Source organism: Sinocyclocheilus grahami, unplaced genomic scaffold (assembly GCF_001515645.1).
Source record: "Sinocyclocheilus grahami isolate Dianchi unplaced genomic scaffold, SAMN03320097.WGS_v1.1 scaffold1407.1, whole genome shotgun sequence".
NCBI classification, from domain to species: domain Eukaryota; kingdom Metazoa; phylum Chordata; class Actinopteri; order Cypriniformes; family Cyprinidae; genus Sinocyclocheilus; species Sinocyclocheilus grahami.
In genome coordinates, this window is record NW_015506586.1 from 72,254 (window position 1) to 87,091 (window position 14,838).

General features: G+C 35.4%; 1 protein-coding gene across 1 annotated transcript in view; it reads left to right on the forward strand.

Annotated features, from left to right (window-relative positions):
• Nucleotides 1-1,515: 1,515 nt before the first annotated feature.
• The window catches only part of LOC107570030 (fragile X mental retardation syndrome-related protein 1-like), a 15,442-nt gene continuing 2,119 nt past the window's right edge, over nt 1,516-14,838 (forward strand). Inside the window, exons 1-15 of the mRNA XM_016256223.1 lie at nt 1,516-1,609; nt 4,572-4,624; nt 4,716-4,809; nt 5,141-5,212; nt 5,287-5,435; nt 7,317-7,410; nt 7,498-7,614; nt 9,088-9,258; nt 9,345-9,423; nt 10,436-10,545; nt 10,640-10,726; nt 10,811-11,015; nt 11,391-11,606; nt 12,818-13,018; nt 13,582-13,659. Of these exons, the coding sequence (XP_016111709.1) occupies nt 1,541-1,609; nt 4,572-4,624; nt 4,716-4,809; nt 5,141-5,212; nt 5,287-5,435; nt 7,317-7,410; nt 7,498-7,614; nt 9,088-9,258; nt 9,345-9,423; nt 10,436-10,545; nt 10,640-10,726; nt 10,811-11,015; nt 11,391-11,606; nt 12,818-13,018; nt 13,582-13,659 (1,795 nt within the window). The 5' untranslated portion in view covers nt 1,516-1,540. The remainder of the gene's footprint in view (nt 1,610-4,571; nt 4,625-4,715; nt 4,810-5,140; nt 5,213-5,286; nt 5,436-7,316; nt 7,411-7,497; nt 7,615-9,087; nt 9,259-9,344; nt 9,424-10,435; nt 10,546-10,639; nt 10,727-10,810; nt 11,016-11,390; nt 11,607-12,817; nt 13,019-13,581; nt 13,660-14,838) is intronic.

Here is a 14,838-nt window from a genome sequence, read left to right on the forward strand (position 1 = left end):
ATTATTATACAACTAATATATTATTATATTTAAAAAATCATTGTTTTGCTTGAAAATGTTTTTTTTTAATCAGACATTAGTGACTGAAATCCGTGTATGAGAATAAAACTATTGGTATTTCACCACTAGATGTCAGTATCAGATTTGGCCCATTTTTCCAACTTCTTGCTCTTGATTTGTGATCTCATTCTGTTAGTAAAAGTGCCTAAGACAGGTATTATATTTCATTTATTTATTTTTTCATAGCATGGTATTGTCCCAGCCACAATTTAGAATACATAAATTAAATAAATAATGTAATAATATAATATAAATAATTTAATAAAAATTATAATAATATAATATAAATGTGTCATATTTAGAAAACACAATATTTGGTTTAATTATTCTACTGTTATACTAATTATTTTATAATTTCATCATGAAAATGGTTTGTAGAATATATATATTGATTATACAGTAGCCATGGCAACATGGATGATTGACGGGTGCTGGAGTCTATGGTAGGATATCCAGATTATCTCTGCGACTGATTAAGTGAGCGAATGAAACATGCTGGCCTGCCTCTGCCTCAATAACACATCATTTAAATATAATGTCCAGAGTGATGCATGTTTTCCAGTTTGCATTGCAGTTGCTGGATTTATAATTATGGGTGCTTGATAAAGAAAACAACTCCATTACTATTGCAGATAGTCGAGGTTAGTGATCTGAACAAATGCCTGACCATAAGTATTAAACTTCAACTCATCTCTGGACATGAATGCAACCTCATAACAATGAACTAAAACACCGAGAACATTTTGGCAACTGTTTAGCAACCACCCAGCACACCATTGGAAACGCTAAACAATGCATTAAAACACAAGAACACCTTAGCAACTTCTTAGCAATTGTTTCATTGTTATATACTTTGTTTTTCTTTTTATGCATGTGCCACACATAAACTTTGCAGTATATGTTTAAAGAAATGTGAGTGTTAATTTAACTAAACTTTAAATTAAATGAATTTGACAAGTGTTATCAGATATTTTCTAGTCACTGATTAACACGTTTTAAGATTTTAGATTTAAACCGTATTAACTTGTTAGTATCTGCTAAATATGACAAATATGAACTGTGTTCTTATGTTCAATGAAAATTACTAACTTAATATGCCTTTCACAATGACCATAATGTTTAAGCCGTTTAAAAAAGATACATTAAAAATGATCAAATGAATTTATATCCAAAACACAGGCTTAAGTTTAAGTGTATTTTGTTCGGATTACCCATAACTCTGTTACATTGATTCAGATTGGCGATTCACGGAACAAATCAAATGAATCATTTAAGCAGTTTGAAACCGTTTCAAAATGTAGTGAACGTAGAAGTCAACAGAACCATTTATACTTGAGTTAAGTGAAGAAAAAAGAAGTACTGTTCAAATGCGTTTGTTTATACTTCTTTACTACACCTCATCTCAAGTACTGTATGTAGTATGAAGGAGTTCCTCAGGGTTCACTGCTGAGCCCTGTAGAGTTCTAGAACTTTACCCAGCATGCTCTTCGCGCTCAACATGGAGGAACTGACGGTGGAGGTCCGTGGCTCCAATGGAGCTTATTATAAGGTAAATACACGATTTTACTCCGTTCTCTTTTACTATACACACACGCATGTGTCTCTTAAGACAGCGAGGGTGATAAAACCTTCAATAAAATATAGAAAAACGAGCCATATCATGTACATTTGACGCGTTTAAATACTGCTCGACTCTGGCTGTTAGCCGGTTAGCAGCTGCGTGAGGATGATATTTAAATAAGAAAACATTACTTAATTCAGTGCTAACGTTTATTTAACCTCGACTAGAAATACAAAAGTGGTTTGCATTAGGAGAAAACGAGTTTCAAGGTCAGAATAGCTTACTTTTGGTTTCAGTTTGTTTATCTGCTAACGTTAAGTTGGTTATTATTCAGTTATGTCGCTTTTCAACGATTTATTTGAACAGAACCACAATGAATGTTTAGATAAAAGCTAATAATACTTCAATACTAAAATAAAGGCCAGTAATTGGGCATTGTTGCTCATTACAAACATGCTATCGGTCATATTCGTTGGTTTTACAATCGTTATAGTGAAGCTCATAATAACCTATTTACTATTCAGAAGCGTTTATAATTAAAACAAGCTGTTTAGTTGAGCAAGTGAGACTGATATGTGGTTTCAGTTGAGCTAAAAAGACGTCAGGAAGCTCATATTCATAATTTAAGGTGTGGTCAGAAATGATCAGATGTGTTCCCAGACCAGATTTTGATTCTCTCAAGAAATGTCCAATTAATGTGTCTGAAGTTTGGTATTGTGTAGTACTTCCTCTATACATCATGCATGAATATATAGCTTTCTACGCAGAGTGGGCTATATATTCATAAACACAAGGGCCAGTTGGGATGTCTAATTGAAGTTGTTATTCCATCTCCATCTCAGGCTTATGTCAGTGCACGTCAGCTGTTCAGTTTCCATCTGCAGCTGTCATTCAGCGCGGCAGATATTTCAACGCCGGTCTATTTTGAGATGAGGTTTAGGAGATACCAACTTCCATTTTGGAGTCAGTTGGCATTGAGAGGCAGTGCTGATGGCCTAGTATTGAAATATCAGTTTACCCTGTTGAAAAAACCAGCATATGCTGGTTAGGTATGTTTTGATGCTGGTTTAAGCTGGTTTATGCTGGTCATGTGCTGGCAAAGGACCAGCACAAACCAGCAAAAGGACCAGCATAAACCAGCATCCCCGCGTCAAAACATACCTAACCAGCATATGTTGGTTTTTTTCAACAGGGTATTCTTATATAATAACTAATTGATTTAATTATTTGATTGAGCACACTGAACAAAATAATACCCCTTTTTGAAACATTTCATATATTTCACACTTCATATAAACGAGCTCATATATCACACTTCATATTGTTCTCGTGTGCATTCGGCTGGGAAAACTATTATTTAGTGACGGACAAGACTACAGTGTTAGTATTTTATATAACATCTTTTAAATGTGTTTTATAATATATTATCCCCCGGTTTCACAGACGAGGCTTAAGCCTAGTCCCAGACTAAAATGTAAGTCTGAGCTGTTTCAACTGAAAGAAACTTGCACTGATTGAGCTTAAAATACTGTATATCAGTGCCGTTGTTTTGTCTCAAGATGCTCACCAGTAATGTGTTTTTTTTCTAAAGCACTTTTATAAAAATGACTTAAATGTCCTAATTGAACTATGGACTAATCCTGGCTTAGTCTGAGCACTGTCTGTGAAACCAGGCCTACAATTTTTAAAAAAGTTTATTCTGTGGTGCTTAATCTTTTTAATCTTGTAACTTTTGGATAAGTGTTATTTTAGTATTTTTTAAATATTATCATTGTTTTCGTTGCTAATTTTGAATTGGCTTTCAGTATACTTTATATTACTTTTTTAAAGCTTAATTTCAGTTAATTTTCACTTAAGTTTGAACTAGAATTTTTGTTCAGTTTTGTGTCTAATAATTACGTTTAATTTGAGCTTTATTTCAATTAACAAAAATGTTTAGCTAGCACTGTTTTCACAGAAAATTTAGTATTTAGAGTAAATGTAGAAAATGTAGCATTAGTGGATTCTCACTCAAGGGGGTCGTACACCGGACGAGAAGCGCAGCGCCCCGTCTAGGACAACTCGAGGTATCGCACACCGGACGCGCACATTCTATACGCGCAAGCTCAATTTCGAATCAAGTTCTGAGCTGCAAGATGGGTGGGTTTTAACTTCATTTATTATTATTTTAAATATATTATTTTAATTGATAATAGCTGAGTTTTGAACGTTAATCAGTGAAAATAATCTGTGTTATGATAAGTCTGTTATTATTTTGTTGTATCTGTTGTCTAGGCAACTATGTTACATAGGCCAATACTGTAATATTTTGCGTATGTAAAAATGTCTCAAGAGAAAAATAAAAGATTAAAAGGACTAAGTTTATTATACATTTAATTCTATATGTTTACATTTTATTCAAGCTGTAAAACTAATGTATGTAGTATTTTGAAGAAGTGGTATCTTGGTATAATGTATTAACAACGATTTGAGACAAATATGATGTTATTTAATATAAAACTATGCAGATGGTGCGGCAGTAATTTGAACTGCGTCCTGAGTCGTAGCTGGGTGCCGCAGAGAGATGCTGAATGGCGCCGCCAGTGTGCGTACTCTCATAGAAAACAATGTGTTCGAATTTTAAAGACGTGGCGCGGCGCTGCGCTTCTCGTCCGGTGTGCGACCCCCTTCACACTTGATGACGCTTTTATTAATGCATGTATTTATTATTTTTATGCCTAATATTTATACTTTATTTGATTTCAGCTTTATTTAAATTCAAGATAATCGTAATAGTTTTAGTTAATGATAGTAACCCCGCTTCACGCAGCAAATTCACAACTTGTATAATAATGATAGCATTGGTGGATACAGTTTTTAACAAAATTTCCTTTTTTAACAAATCATGCTATCGGTTGACGTACTTGTTTACATTTATTTTGATAACTAATACTACATCTCATTATTCCAGGGCTTTGTCAAAGACGTTCACGACGACTCTCTCTCCGTTTCGTTCGAAAATAAGTGAGTAGAAGCTAGTTTCCAATCAGGACATTAATGCTTTTGAAACGAGCTTTGGTGGATGAGCGTCATTATATGAAAATGATTTTCTCAGCTGGCAACCTGAAAGACAAGTTCCCTTCAGCGATGTGCGGCTACCACCTCCTGCTGACGGCAAAAAGGAGATCACCGAAGGAGAAGAAGTGGAGGTGAAATGTGAAATATACGTTTATTTTATTAGTATTGCGCAGCCTTTCCTAGCTAGAAGCTTTTAAAAACTCTTTTATGAAGTGAACTCACTTAGAGTTATTTAGTATAATTTTGCCAGAAAAAGTCGTAGAATTTTTATCATACGTTAATGTAAAAAATCTTAACTTGTGTTTGCTTTTTTGCTGGTTTTTATTGTATTTGTTATACTTTTATTTTTTAAATAGTTTTTGCCATGAAAATAGCCTAAGATGCTGACGTGGCATTAAATAAAAATATGCTACTACTACTACTACTACTAGAAGCTCTTAACGCGTGTTGTTCTGTGTTCAGATTTACTCCAGAGCGAACGAGCAGGAGCCCTGCGGCTGGTGGCTGGCTAAAGTGCGCATGATGAAAGGAGACGTGAGTGTGACGCGCCCAAACTTTCTGTTTCTCCAGAAGAGCTCGGAGTTCACTTTCACTTTTGTTTCCTGCAGTTCTATGTTATCGAGTACGCCGCCTGTGACGCAACCTACAACGAGATTGTGACGTTCGAGCGTCTCCGCCCCGTCAACCGCAATGAAGCTGTGACGAAGAACACATTCTTTAAGTGCAGCGTTCCTGTGCCAGAGGATCTCAGAGCAGCGTGAGTACAGGCCTCAGTATGGGGCGTTTGGACACAAACATCACTGTTATTAATACAAGTAAGAATTTAGACAGTCACAACTAAATCATACTTCATGAGGTGCATCCTGGGATGTTAATTTTTGTACTATTTATTTATAATATATTTTATATTATATAAAATATTTATATAATATCTAAACAAAAACTCAGTTCTTGTCATGAAGATAGCCTTAGATGCTGACATGGCAATACAAATAAATAACTGCTTATATTATTAATATCTAAACAGAATAGAAGCTGGCACTTGTATTTGGTGTTTTTAGTTTTTTCATCTCATAAGTTTTGGATTATTATTTTATTATTGTTGTTTAAATTCTATTATAGTTTTTATTGATATTTTGGATTAGCTGCTATTTTGGTTTCATTTGTTTTTAGTCCAGTTTTAGTTTTTATTTATGTGCCGTTGTTTTCCGGTTTTCTTTAAAAAAAAAAAAAAAAAAAAAAAAAAAAAAAAGGTAATACAATATATTAAAAATAAATATAAAAGTAATATAAAATATTTTACATAAAAATTAAATATTAAAACTCAATATAAATATTTTAAAACTAAATTATTTGAATTTGGAAATACACTTGTGAATGTTTGAATTAGCTTTTCTTTTTATATTTTCTCATAATGTAGTTTCTGTTTAGGTTAAATTTATTTGTACTTAAGTTTTAGTTGTTTTTTTTGTTTGTTATTTTCAAGTCTTCCTAAAAAGAAAGTTTTTATATATATATATTAGTATATCTTTTTTTTGTATTTTATTAACTTTTCCATATTTTTATATATAAACACACACATGTACTTGTATAATTTACTCACAATTTCACATATTTAATAAGAATGATCATAAATTTATTAGATCATAAATATAAAAAAAAAATCTTTATCTTTGAAGCATTTTTCTTATTATAATATTTTGTAAAGTTTTTGTAAGATTTTCTACCTGCGTCCGTTAAAGTCCCCCTGTAGTGAAAATCAAGTTTTTTATGTTGTTTATTTGTCTATGTGGTGTTTTTAATATGCTTTTAGACAAACCATACGCCAATCTATTAATCAACACCTTTGCTGTGTATTTTCTCCTTAAAACTGTAGTTTCCCAAAGGCTGACCCAGAAATATGGTTTGAAACAGCCCTTGGTTTGCTACGTCACAAACCAATAACCAATCACGTCAAAGGATCGATTCCTATCACATTCACTAGCATGCAAAATATACCAATACCAGCACAAAACCCATGAAGCTGTGAATTTAGAACCGCTAACTTGCATTATAACCTGTGGCAACAGTGTAAAAGTAGCCCGGAGTCAGACGCACCTCTCCCGCAGCAGCGTCTGCACTTTACACTCGTATGCTCGCGGGTGTGAATTAACAATCACAAATGGCTGCATTCGAGTCTTCAAGGCATTTTAGGACACAACATCGTCAAGTAAGTAACTTTAATGAATGTTACAGTATTCACTGTAGTTGTCCACTAGTAAAAACATAGTTTTATCAGTGTATGCCATTGTTTTGCGGTTGCTACAGTTCAGAGGATCAGGAGGCGCTGGCTGGTGTGACTGAGTGGAGGCGGGACTAATTAGCATATTCATAGATCCACGTGTAGTAAATGAGGCAAGGGTGTAGTTGCATTCAAGCTATTTTAAGGCATGAGAAAATTATTTTCACAAGAAAAAACATTTAAATATGTCATTTTGATGATCAAAGATAAGTTTTAAGGGATACAATATTTGACTACAGGGGGACTTTAAAAAATGGCTGTTAGAGCCATAGCCTTGTGGGTGAGGTCATTTCCTGATCCTCTCTCATTGTTTCCTGAGTGAAAACCATGAACTAATTTCTTCTTTGCCCATGTTAGATGTGAGAACGAACAAGCCCACAAGGATTTCAAAAAGGCGGTCGGAGCCATTCGGATTGTTTACAGCCCGGAGCAAAGTGAACTGACTGTATTGGTGAGTCCCAGTTAACCTCTGCACTTCTGTTAGTAGGTTTAAACATGACAAAATCTTGATCCATATGATGTTCCCCAACACCACCAGTCCATGAACGAATCCACCGTCAAGCGCGTCTTCCTGCTGAGTGACATGCATTTACGCAGCATCCGCACCAAACTCCTGCTCATGTCCCGGAACGAGGAGGCCACCAAACATCTGGAGGTAAGCAGGGCTGCCCCCTAATAGTCGACTAATTGTTAGTCGACCATTAGAAGCTTGGTCGGCCAAAATGTTATTAGTCGCAGGAAAAAAACTAAACAATCCACAGACCAGGTCACGCAGTCCGTGACAGACAGATCATTAACGGCTAGTTTATGGTAATACAGTACATCGGGCAGGACATCCAAATGCTCGTCTATCATTCATCAACCTCAAATATGGCTTGTCATGTGAAATATGTAAGTATTAGCAACTTTACATGGCCGCTCAATCTAAAACAGACAGATCATTAACGGCTAGTTTATGGTAATACAGTACATCGGGCAGGACATCCAAATGCTCGCCTATCATTCATCAACCTCAAATATGGCTTGTCATGTGAAATATGTAAGTATTAGCAACTTTACATGGCCGCTCAATCTAATGTTAACCTAGAGAAATGTGCACTGTTCAAGTGTGGAAGCTAAACAGCGCACACTGCAGGACAGATGGAGGCGCCGGTTCGCTCACTTGCTCTTAAAATAATCCCTCATTTTTGGTCATACAGATAAATGTAATAGATCTTTTGAATCTGTAAATACTCTACGTTTATTTATGTGTGTATTTGTGTGAGCACAATACCGTGCTTTTGTCAAATAATGAAAGCAATCAGGATGCACCTTCTGCCGTCTCAGTCTCTGTGAACTTGAGCGCAAAGCTCCTTGTATACTTGCCTTACAGATAATAAAAATATATCTATAGAGAGTGAAATGTCTACTTTCAAATAAACCAATTCAAATGAAAAACTAATTCTCAGATTATGTAATCCGTATGAAACATGCAGACAGGTGCATCACTACTGCGGAGATGTCGAGTCAGTGTCGCCGACTTCATCTCTGAAACTGAAAACAAAGAAAGCAGTAGTTTAGCAAATTATTAAAATGTTAATGCAGTCTCCTTACTGTTTTTCACTGACACATTCATAATCATTACTTCTGGCGGTGTGCTGTGGCAAGCTTTATGCGTGCAATTCAAATGAAAAACAAATTCTCAGATTATGTAATCCGTATGAAACATGCAGACAGGTGCATCACTACTGCGGAGATGTCGAGTCAGTGTCGCCGACTTCATCTCTGAAACTGAAAACAAAGAAAGCAGTAGTTTAGCAAATTATTAAAATGTTAATGCAGTCTCCTTACTGTTTTTCACTGACACATTCATAATCATTACTTCTGGCGGTGTGCTGTGGCAAGCTTTATGCGTGTGCTTGAGTGCTTATTAGGCTATGTAGGCAATTAAAGGCTCATTATAATGATTTTAATGGTTTATTAATAAACGTGCGATTAGTCGACTAATGCTTCAAATGAACGACTACTAGTCGACCAGAAAAATCCTTAGTAGAGGAGAGCCCTAAAGGTAAGTCAGCTCTCTCCGTCTGGTTTGCAGCTCAGAGAGTATTAACCCAGGGTTGAAATGTGAAAATCTCTGTGTTTGTAGAGTACGAAGCAGTTGGCCTCGGCGTTTCAGGACGAGTTCACTGTGAGAGAGGACCTCATGGGTCTTGCCATCGGGAGCCACGGCAGTAACATTCAGCAAGCCAGAAAGGTGCCGGGAGTGACCGCCATCGAGCTGGACGAGGAGACGGGAACCTTCCGGGTTTACGGAGAGGTGCGTCAGCTTCCTGTGCACACTGTTGTTACATTATACAGCTCCTCTGTAATGGATACAGTTTATTCTTCAATGTTGCTTTGCAGACTGTGGAGGCCGTACAGAAAGCAAGGAATTATCTAGAGTTTCTGGAAGATTCGGTGCAGATTCCTCGCAATCTTGTTGGTATGTATTTTTTCATTTAGAAACTGTTTGTATAAAGTCAAATGTAAAAGATTTAGCTTATTTTAGCATTATTTAGCTGAAAACTCATCTCTTTCGAAGCTACTTGACTTCATCAAAAAAAAAAAGTATCTCTCTCTTTATTTATTCCTTCTCTTTCTAGCTTGTACTTATTTGAACAATGTCTAAGAACTTGGTATTACAACCACTTCTTGTGTCTGTTTGCCTCTTTAAGAAGAATCGCATTATGTATCCCCCAATTGTAAGTCGCTTTGGATAAAAGCGTCTGCTAAATGACTAAATGTAAATGTAAATGTAAATTTACTTTTAATTAGCTTTATTTTATATTTCGGTTTTCATTTTAATTAGAGTTAAAAAAAAAGTTTTAGCAAATGTTTTTTTCAAGTTTAGTCATTTTAATATTTCAACAAACATATTTCAGTTAGTTGCCAAGGCAAAATTTCTACTTATTCTTTTTTTATTAGTAAAGTTTTTCATATTATATTTATTTACTTCATTTCTATATATTTTTTTGTTTAACAGTAACATCATTTTAGTGCTACAGGAAATTTTTCGCAACAGGATAAATTAATAATACTTCCCAAAACTATTTATATATTTTTTTATATTATTAGTTTTTCGTATGATATTTATATTTTGTTTTATTGTAGCTTTATTTTTATGACCTTTTTTTTAGGCATTCATTCATTTATTTTTATTTTATTAATTTTAATATTTCAACAAACTTATTTCAGTTAGTTGCCAAAGCAAAATTCTAATTTAAGTCTATTTTAAAGTTTAAATTTCAAAAATGTTTAATTTAATTTCTAATTTAAATTATCTAAATTAATTTAATTTGCAACAGGAGTTCATTCGCAAAACTTATAATATGAGGTGGGAAAGTGATCATTTTGTAAGAAACTGTAAATATTTACACAAAAGCATTAAAATAATTTTTTGACTTTACCTGCCAAACTGATGTTAACAGATCATTTGTCACATTTTCTCTTTGTAGGGAAGGTTATCGGAAAAAATGGCAAGGTTATCCAGGAGATAGTGGATAAAGCTGGTGTGGTGAGAGTGCGCATCGAAGGCGACAATGACAACAAACTCCCCCGACAGGAAGTAAGACACCTGAAAGTAGCACCAAACATTTTTTTTTTTATATATATATATATAAACGCATCCAATAATGCATTTTATTCTTTGTTTTTAATAGGGAATGGTGCCATTTACATTTGTTGGTACAAAGGAGAGTATCAGCAATGTACAGGTCCTACTGGAGTACCATATTGCTTACCTAAACGTGAGTATCAGAACCCCAGCAGCCGTGGTGCTAGAAGGCCACTGATGTGTTTGAGAAACTCAAGCTCTTGTTTGTGTTGCGCAGGAGGTGGAACAGCTGCGACTGGAGCGGCTGCAGATTGACGAGCAGCTGCGTCAGATCGGGATGGGCTACAGGCCCGTCCCAAACCGACCCGCCGATAAGGACAAGGGCTACGCCACTGAAGAGAGCACATCCAACACCCATATCAACCGCTTCTACACCAGCAGGGGCCGCGGCCGCCGGGGGCCCGGGTACACGTCCGGCTACGGTAGGGCTTCTGGTTTCAAATCTGTCGCTTTGTGTGAACCTCTGAGAATAAGAGCTCTGAGTGCCATTAAAAAAAAAAAACTGGGAACATTCAGAGCATTCAAGCAAAAATGCAAACGCAGACGGTAATGCAAGATTTGCGATTGCGTAAAGGTTATGTCACAATTTATGCGTCCAATGCAGTTGAAAATACAATTTGCAATTCCTTTTGAAAATTGGCCTGACTATTCTTCCAAATTATGAAATATCCGTTTGACATATCAGCCAATCAGGAAAAAGCATTTTGCAGATAATTAAAAAATGTAAAATATCGGCCGATATATCGGTTGACCACTAATGTATATGACATCGTATATAAAATATTTTTCCTGCACAGGCACTAACTCCGAGCACTCGTACACCTCGGAGACCGACTCTGAGCGCAAGGAAGAGCTGAGCGACTGGTCCATGGCAGGAGAGGAGCCCGAGCGCAACCCCAGACAGCAGAGGGACAGCAGGAGGAGAGCGGGAGAAGGCCGGGGCCGGGGACGTGGAGGACCCGGGGGCAGAGGCCGTGGCTCAGGAAGAGGGGCGTCCAGCTCCATTAGCTCAGGTATCCTGGCTCCCTTCAGCCCTTTATCGGGAACACGTTTTATTCACCAGCACAGATTTTAGGACTTTATGAAATCTGTTTTATTTTGTCCCAAATTCCATGTTATTTTCCTTCTAAGTTCTGCGGTCTCTTTTTATTTTATTCTGGACTCCATTTTAATGATTTTGTTAAATTCTAACAATCAGAGACCATGTCTAATCGAAAAATTTCTTTAAACTATTTAACAATTGACTGATTTAAATGCTATATGAAATTTTCATTTTTTTGAGAAATTGAATTGTTTTATTTCTTTAAATTCTGTTTCACAATTCAATACAAATGTATTATCAAAATCAGTGGTAATCAAATTATTATTATTTTTTTTTTGGCGCAACAGAGGTTTAGTGTTTAAATTAAAACATGAATGAAAAATTGTTTGATATTCCTTTGTTTAAAAAAAATATTGAGACTGTACTATTTCACTATAGTATTTTCTGTACTATAGTAATATACTTCTGTCTTTTATTTCTTCAAGGTAAAAAATAAAAATATTTTACAGGGTATAATTACAGGGTATATTATTATTGTATTAAAGACTTTACATCTGCATTTTTGGCATCGTAGAAATCATAAGCCCCTAAGATTTATGTTTCATGGAGGAGAAAAAATATGACTTATGGCCATGATTTAAAAATGTAGCCCTTCGTTTTAGTTAGTTTATTGTGGATCTAAAAATAGTACAACATAGCCACGGTTTACCTTAAAAGAGGTTAAGTTATGTTGTGGTAACAATTTAACTAAATTGAAGAAACATGTTAATATAAAAAGTTTCTAGAAATTGATAAGTTGAGAGAAGGAATTCTTAGTTTGTAGCCACGGTAACCTTTTATTATTTTTTTTCTTCCACGTGATGAATGGGGCTTTGTAATGTTTGAATATGTCTGTGCATATTGGATGAGTATATAGTATATTTTATCGTTTCAAAGCAGTATTTTATAAAGTAATTTTTTTTAAATCGTTTTATCAAAATGAAACATTTAGTATTTGATAGCATCTGTATTTTAAAATCAAATTTACTAAATTATTTAAAAAAATATATAAAATTTGTACACAGGCAAGCACTTTCAAAAATGTTTTAAAATCTAGTTGCTCTGTATTTATTTTTATTTTTTTGTTCTTGCATGTTGCATTGCCCAGTAAATACTTATTTTAGTTCTTGTCTTTCATGTCAGTCCTGAAAGATCCAGATAGAAACCCATACAGTCTGTTGGACAACACCGAGACGGATCAGACGGCTGACACGGATGCCAGTGACTCCCAGATGAACACCAACCGCCGCAAACGCTCCCGTCGTCGCCGCACAGATGAAGACACCACAGTCATGGACGGCATGAGCGAGTCCGACAACGCCTCCCTCAGCGAGAACGGCCTCGGTGAGCACAAAAGCTGCAGGATACTTGCGGTCTAAAATAAAGTCTAGAAACAAATACAGGACACAAATTGTAGCTGTTTGAGGTTTATTTATAATCAAATTATAAATAATAGTACAGAAAAAAGTACAAACTGAACAATCTACGTAAATAGTGTCAACCGCGAAGAGGTAGAATATTCTGCAGGAACACATTCTCTCCTCATCATAACACAAGTGACTTTCTATTCATCAAAAAATTAATTTATAATTTTTTTTTTATTTTTTACAATGATTGCGCAAAATATTTAACAATATATAGTAGGGCTGGGCGATATGGCTCAAAATTAAAATCTTTTTTTTTTTTTTTTTTTTACATTCGAATTAATCGATAAAATCGGAAAAATCGACCATCCCTAATATTTAGTTGCAGATTCAAATGTTCATAAATTTTTAGATTTTTATTGACTACTTTTAGTTGGGAATAATAACATTGAGAGAAATTCCACAAACTGCGAAGAGCTCAAATGGCTTTTTCCAAAACGGCTGTCAGTATTTAAGGTTAGGCTTTCCACCGGTCTCTTGTAGATGATGCTGAAGCTAAACCACAGCGGCGCAATCGCAGCCGCCGGCGCCGTTTCCGGCCTCCTGAGGAGAGGCAGCCAGGTACCGGTATGAATTAACACTGGGTTTGTGTTCAAGCAAGTGTTAGTCCAAACTGCATGGCACTGATCGCCTGGAATAACATCAGGACTTCAAACTAAACCCACATGATCAGTCAAACATGCCAGATCACAACAGCCTAAGGCAAATAAAGAAAGTTATTTGTAGAGCCCAACCGATATGGGTTTTTGGGGGCCAATCCCGATATTAGGGAGTAAAAAACTGTGATATCGGTATATCGGCCGATATTTTTTGTGTATATTATTGTACAGTATCAGTCTAAAGTCTAGACATACTTCCCATTAGTATGTCCAAACTTTTGACTGGTACTGTATATAGAATACATTATATACATAAACAGATTTTATATATATATATATATATATATATATATATATATATATTTTGTCTCTCATAGTTGAGGTATACCTATGATGAAAATTACAGGCCTCTCTCATCTTTTTAAGTGGGAGAACTTGCACAATTGGTGGCCGACTAAATACTTTTTTGCCCCACTGTATATATATATATATATATATACATAAACACATGACAAATACGTTATACAGTAAATTCCGTTTTTATGACTGGATTCCGTTCGCATTTTCTGCATTGCCGAAATCATACTAAGTATGATAAGCTCAATGTGAAAGTAAAAGACAGGGACATTATTTACTTTATAGCATTAAGTCTCATCAACTAGGTGACAACGTAGCGTTAAATCACTATTCAACAGACTCAAGCCACCACCGCACTGCCGTCTATTGAACTGCAGAAACATTTAATTTTGCTACGTTACTGACAAACTATGCTGACTTACGAAATGTGATGTGACCGATGTGATGAGCATAAGTGACATGGCAGTATTAAAGGGATAGTTCACCCAAAAAATTTAATTCTGTCATTAATTACTCACCCTCGTGTCGTTCCAAACCCATAAGACCTTCGTTCATCTTCGGAACACAAATCAAGATATTTTTGATGAAATCCGAGAGCTCTCTGACCCTCGATAGACAGCAAGGATCCTAACACGATCAAGGCTCAGAAACGTAGCAAGGAGATCGTTAAAATAATCCATGCGACATCAGGGGTTCAACCGTAATGTTATAAAGCTACGAGAATACTTTTTGTATGCAAAGAAAACAAAAATAACGACTTTATTCAACAATTTGTCTCCTCAGC